Here is a 6,040-nt window from a genome sequence, read left to right as displayed (position 1 = left end):
TAAAAAAACTGACAAGAGTAACTTTCGCAGTAAAGTATGTTCATCTTTCGAAGCAATTTACGTACGCCATCAGCAATTCACACTTTTTCTAAATATTTATATTGCTGCTTCTCCACAAAATTTAGCGAATTAGCGATTAGCGTTTCGAAGACCAAAATTTTAGCGACGCTAACAGTTTCGCTAACCAGCTCAAAAATTAGCGAAATCGCTAAATCGCTAACTGAATTTTAGCGTCGCTAATTAGCGAATTAGCGAATTAGCGGAATGGTGCCCACCACTGTACATTATTTGTTCAGTGTAGAAACAACAGCGTCAGGAAAGAATGCTCAACTGTTTGGATGATGAACATTTTGATCTTTGACACCGTGATGTAATGAAGCACGAGATGTTGTATGTTACGTATCTCACGAATATAACACGGACAGGCCAGATGGAAACAATTGGAGCAAATTTTGGAAAGCTCTAATTGATGTAACGTACAAATCAATCCACCCAATTTTGCGCGTATGCCTAAATCGTCGGATCATACCAAGTGACTGCTTGAAATTTATGGACAAAAATAAATTTAATTATTCATTGCTGGGCAACGGTCCAAAGTAAAATGATAATTTGAAATGTAACTCAAATAAATTATATGCATCGGTCTCAGGTAACTCCTCTGTTGCATACCAGAGTCTGTCGCTTGAGAATGGTGTTTATGCAAAGCAAATTTCGGATGACTCAAACAGATCAGATTGTTTAAAAGCTGATGAAATTTATACTCGGTTTAAAACTGATCGAAGGCAATCAAAATCAAAATACTTTTTTTCAGTAAAACAAATAGTTGGTTTTTGAGCTGGGTCTTGAGTAAATTCTCTTCAGTTCGGTATCGTTTCGTCCACAACATCTGTTTCGAGGCTCAAAGTTCATTTTTCCAAAGATCTATGTAGCTGAAGTAGAGATATTGATACGATGATTGAGGGCCTCATTATTTACGTCAAACGTGTCTGCAGAATCGAAGCATTTAGTTCTACACTATTCTCGACGCCTCGTGGTATGTCAAATATGTGTTCGTGGAATATCTTGTAATACAAATGAAGTATCTTATCGGGCTGCTGTTAGTATCTGAAGACGGGAAGAACAGGATCATACGACGGCGGAAGACGGGTGCATAGACTGATAAAACTTGATATCGATAAAAGTAGCACCCGGGAAGGCACGTATTACGTCTGATAATTAGAAAAGAATAGACTTTATCTGCATGTTTTTACATCAACTCGTAAGACCCGAATTTAAAGTCACTCGCAAACCGTATCTTGTATAAATTTGTTGCTCTTTGAGCCTGACTCAGTCATTCTGGAAGCGCAGTTTGAGCAGTGCAAAACAAAAGGGATATTAGATCGTGCTCAAATTGTTTCTCTGTGCCTCATAAAGTCGAAAATATGTTCAGTGAGTGATATTCAGTATACATAGATCTCAGTGTGTTGTAACGCCTTTTATTTTGTTCCATAGAACAATTCTTAGCGATTTCCCTCGCAGGATGGCTGATGATGGGCTTTGCGGAAGCTGCCACCAATCCGTGTGAAGGAGTTATGTCAGGTTTCAAGCCACATGAAGATGATTGCACAAAATACTATTCATGTGTGAACGGAGTGGCACATTTGCTGCAATGCCCTGCACAGTTTCCAATTTTCAACAACGGAATATGTGACAGCGGTGATCCGGCGTATTGTGTTAACTGTCCTGCAGAGGGAATTTCTAGGTTCCCAGTTCAATACTCGTGTACGCGATTTATACTTTGTATTAACGGCGTTAAAAGTGAAGGAGAGTGTCCTCCTGGACTTATATTCGATCGCACCAAGGAACAATGTAATCTGATTGCTAATGCTCCTGAGTGCACCGAGGTGTCTTGTCCGGCAGTGGATGACCCAGCGAATCCTACATTCGTGCGCCATCCTTCAATTTGCTCCGCATATTTCATCTGCGTGAGTGGACAACCAGTTAGACAGGACTGTCCGTCGGGTACTAATTTTAACCCAAATACAAATACCTGCGATAAACCAGCGAATGTGGTGTGCCCAGCGTCATTGGTAAAATTTTACGAACATTATTAAAGTAATATAAACGACATTTCATTGCTGTAAAATATCTCATCACCATGTATGGTTAGTCACAGTAATATTTTAAGTACCTCTGTTAATCCTATCCTTTACTCTCATTTACAAGCGTTCCACGACAACTCTCCTTTCCCTTGTCTCCAGCAAGTCATCCAAATCCAACGAAAAGTGTGCCGGTAATAAGGGCATCATGAATATCCCTGATTCAACAGATTGCTCTAAATATTATGTGTGCATGAATGAAGAACAGTTTGAAGTACCCTGTGGTAATGGAAAGGTATTTGACACGAAAACTTCCAAATGTGCAGCCCCAGAAATATCAATCTGCGCACGAGCTGCAATTCCCAGGGCTGAGCCATGTGCAGGCAACGTCGGATTGAAGTACAAACCCCATCCGAGCGATTGTAATAAGTATATAATGTGCATGGGTACAAATATGTACGATTTATCCTGCCATGCAAATGAACATTTTGATACTGTCACAAACAAATGTCAAAAGGAATCGCAAGCAACTTGCTCTTCAAAGTCCACAGTAGCACCAACAGCAGTTCCAACGACAGTTCCAACGACAGTTCCAACAACTAAGGCACCAACAACTAAGGCACCAGCAACAACAGCGCCTACGATTTCGACCGCTGCTCCTGTTGTAAATATTCCGACAGCTCCTACACCTGTCCCAACTTGGGCACCCATTCAACCTGCCCCAACACCGGCACCATCTATTCCCGTCGTAACATCCGCTCCTGTGTTCAATGATCCGTCAGCACCGTACTGTCCTCCAGCACAGTTATTCTTCCATCCTCACCGAGATTGCAGTAAATTCTATCGATGCGTCTATGGTAGATTATTTGTCCAAACGTGCCCCATTAACCAATACTGGAACCAAAATCAAGAATACTGCGACCACGTTTGGAATGTAAACTGTTATTCGCGAATGTTACAATAAAATTTAAAACTGCCTGTAAACTTACATCCCACGCAAACACCTAATCCCAGTTTGAATTTTAATTCCCGTATTTTAAGTTAACTATTTTGTATGTCATTGATTAGTACTAGCAGACCGAGATCAGCAAGCCAATTTGTTGTTCACATCAACACATGTTTAGGAATAAATTGTTTCTTGTTACAAATATTAAAACGAAAGCATACCTATGATTCATTCGCTGGCTTCCTTTCAACTGAAAATGGTAATTCTGGTTCGTTCGGCTTTTGGCGACGAAGGTTCCACTTTGATGTCATTTGGTATTGGGTAACCGTGAAACTGTCCAAAAACCCAGAGAGTGATCTTACAAATGACAATTAAATGATGATTTTCAGTTATATTCTTCTTATGAATAGGAGAGTTTGATGTAAAAAGGAAAGGGTTTTTCAATAGCGTAAATAGAGGAAGTTTGTTCCTGTATCACCACAGTCACCAAAAATAAAGCAATTCAAAGAGTTCGGAAATAGTTTGGTTATTTGTGAAAATGTGAAACCCGCCAAAAGACGGGGTTTGGCAGGTGGGCAAAACCAGATCTCTTGAGTGTTTGATTTTAAATGTATTTGTTAATTGCTAACTTCTTCTATAATTTTTCGAGAAATAAGTTTACTAAGATTCTTAAAAAAAACCTAAATTAATCCATCTAGCGGTCAGACTCAGCCTTTCTCATTCAAACTTATTATTTGTAAAAATAGATTCACAAGAATGCCTTAATCCAATAAAGGTATATTCAGTCTTTGGGTTCTAAAATATTGATGTTGTTTATTAAGCAGACAGTATGTGAAGTGGAGAAAGAACGAAAAATAAGCGTACTGGAAATATGATACATATTTGGAAAAATATACCGCTTCCCGACGGGACTTGAACCCGCAATTTCCCTGTCTCCGGCATGGTGTTTTGACCAAATAAGCTACGGGGGACGGTGGTACTGTTCCACAATCGATATCGTATCACATTCCACTGCCGACTTATTCTATTGCTCATCCCTAACTACACACACTGCTGTGCAGGCGTTATTTATAGACTGAAAGGAATGTCTCATCACACACAGAAGAGTCAGCTGATGCTGATAACTCTTATAGACCTGTGTGATCGAGACCAAAGTCAGTCTGCGTCGTGCTTGCAAGTGCGACACAACTACGGAACAGTGATGGAAACGAAACGAATATGATGCAATCGTCGTTTATTCATCACTTGTGCACTTCACGAAGTGTACAGGCCGCGACTAAACTTGAATCCTCTCAACCCATAATGAAATGATGATATGGTGCATAGGTTTCTGGAAGAAAACAAACACATGACTAGACTACATCAGCTCTGAGAAGCGATTCGATCGTTGCGTTTGTCTCTCCATAGGCCGGTAATTAGGGGAAGTAAGAATAGCAACAGGAGAATATCATGTCGCCTGAACAGCAGCAGAGGTGTGGTGCGGTGAGAGGGAATGTGTGGGGGAAGGGACTACTTCGACAGCGGTTGAGATCAAGCGAGAGTAGGAGGGCATACACTGTCATTTTCTTTCTTTTTCTGACAAAAAATCATATTCATGAGTCAAATGAATGAGGATATAACAAGTTCTGATCCCTCTGTGTAACAGAGACGAAAAACTTCATATACCGAGTTGTGCACATTGAGAACCACGTGTTGTGGTGTACACTAGTGAATAGAAATATATCGTAAAGTTTTTTTTTCGTTTTTTTTTTTTAAATAGGGGGGGGAATGTTTGTAATGATTTATTTATGTACTAATATCTATTCAGAATTAATATTGTGTGTTCTGCCACAAATGGTGACATTTCAACACTATTATATACATATATATATATATATATATATATATATATATATATATATATATATATATATATATATATATATATATATATATATATATATATATATATATATATATATATATATATATATATATATATATATATATATATATATATATATATATATATATATATATATATATATATATATATATATATATATATATATATATATATATATATATATATATATATAACACCATTCTCAAGCGACAGACTCTGGTATGCAACAGAGGAGTTACCTGAGACCGATGCATATAATTTATTTTGAAGAAATTTAAAAGAATTCAGCAACATTTTGCTATTTACGTGTATCATTCTCGTAACTGAAAACTAGAAATTGCTCAATAGTTTTCTGCAATCTATTTCCAACTGCATATTTCATGATGCTTTTAAATAACGATAATGTCACATGATGTTGCATATTGTTGTTTCACAAACGTTTTCTTTTAAGGAAAGCAAACTAGTGATGAAAATGTATAGCAACATCTTGTTGAACCATATATTTGCTAAAATTATCACACAGTAAACAGCCATTTCTAATATAAACGAATGATAAATGATTATTGTTGGAAATAAGGTTTTGTTATTCCATATTCCGCATGATTAACACTGCAAATCCACAGAGCAAGGTTTTCTGAACTATCGTTTCCCAAAATATTGTTCATAATTTGGCGAGTTTGAATCATAAAATTTCTTTTACAACACTTTATAAAAGGCGCGTGAATAATTACGAAGTAAAAACATTTTTTGCACGGTAAATTTTGAATCGCAGGTAGAATAACATACCTATCAAAAGCGTAAGTAGAGAAAAAGTTCGATATATTTGAGGTTTTTTATAATGTATGTAGTTATATTGAACTTCGCGACACCATCACCGAAGAGTAATGACAGTAAAGGTAAACAAACTTAACTTTATTTCTCCTCTCTTTTCTTCCTATACTGCAGCGGCTATCGATGCAAATGATGGTTCACATAGCACTGTTAGTTGCATATAGGCTCCACCTCCTGCGCTTTTTCGGTTATTTACAAGTTGAATAAAAGTAACGGATGCGATTTATTACAATCTTTGAATGCTGCATTGAGAGTTGCATTTGCTTCATTGCAACAATGCGTGCTGCTTGGGCTGTTGAT

At 37.4% G+C, this 6,040-nt stretch overlaps 1 protein-coding gene across 1 annotated transcript; it reads left to right on the top strand.

Annotated features, from left to right (window-relative positions):
* The first annotated feature begins 1,293 nt into the window (after nt 1–1,293).
* Nucleotides 1,294–3,618, top strand: LOC129724769 (probable chitinase 10). The gene is made up of 3 exons (XM_055679920.1): nt 1,294–1,428; nt 1,492–2,069; nt 2,206–3,618. The coding sequence occupies exons 1-3, from the start codon at nt 1,422–1,424 to the stop codon at nt 3,040–3,042; spliced, it is 1,422 nt and encodes a 473-aa protein (XP_055535895.1). The 5' UTR covers nt 1,294–1,421; the 3' UTR covers nt 3,043–3,618.
* Nucleotides 3,619–6,040: the final 2,422 nt, after the last annotated feature.

This window comes from Wyeomyia smithii, chromosome 2, assembly GCF_029784165.1.
Source record: "Wyeomyia smithii strain HCP4-BCI-WySm-NY-G18 chromosome 2, ASM2978416v1, whole genome shotgun sequence".
Classification (NCBI taxonomy): Eukaryota; Metazoa; Arthropoda; class Insecta; order Diptera; family Culicidae; genus Wyeomyia; species Wyeomyia smithii.
The sequence above is the reverse complement of the archived record's forward strand: the minus strand, read 5'-3'. Positions and strand labels throughout refer to the sequence as shown.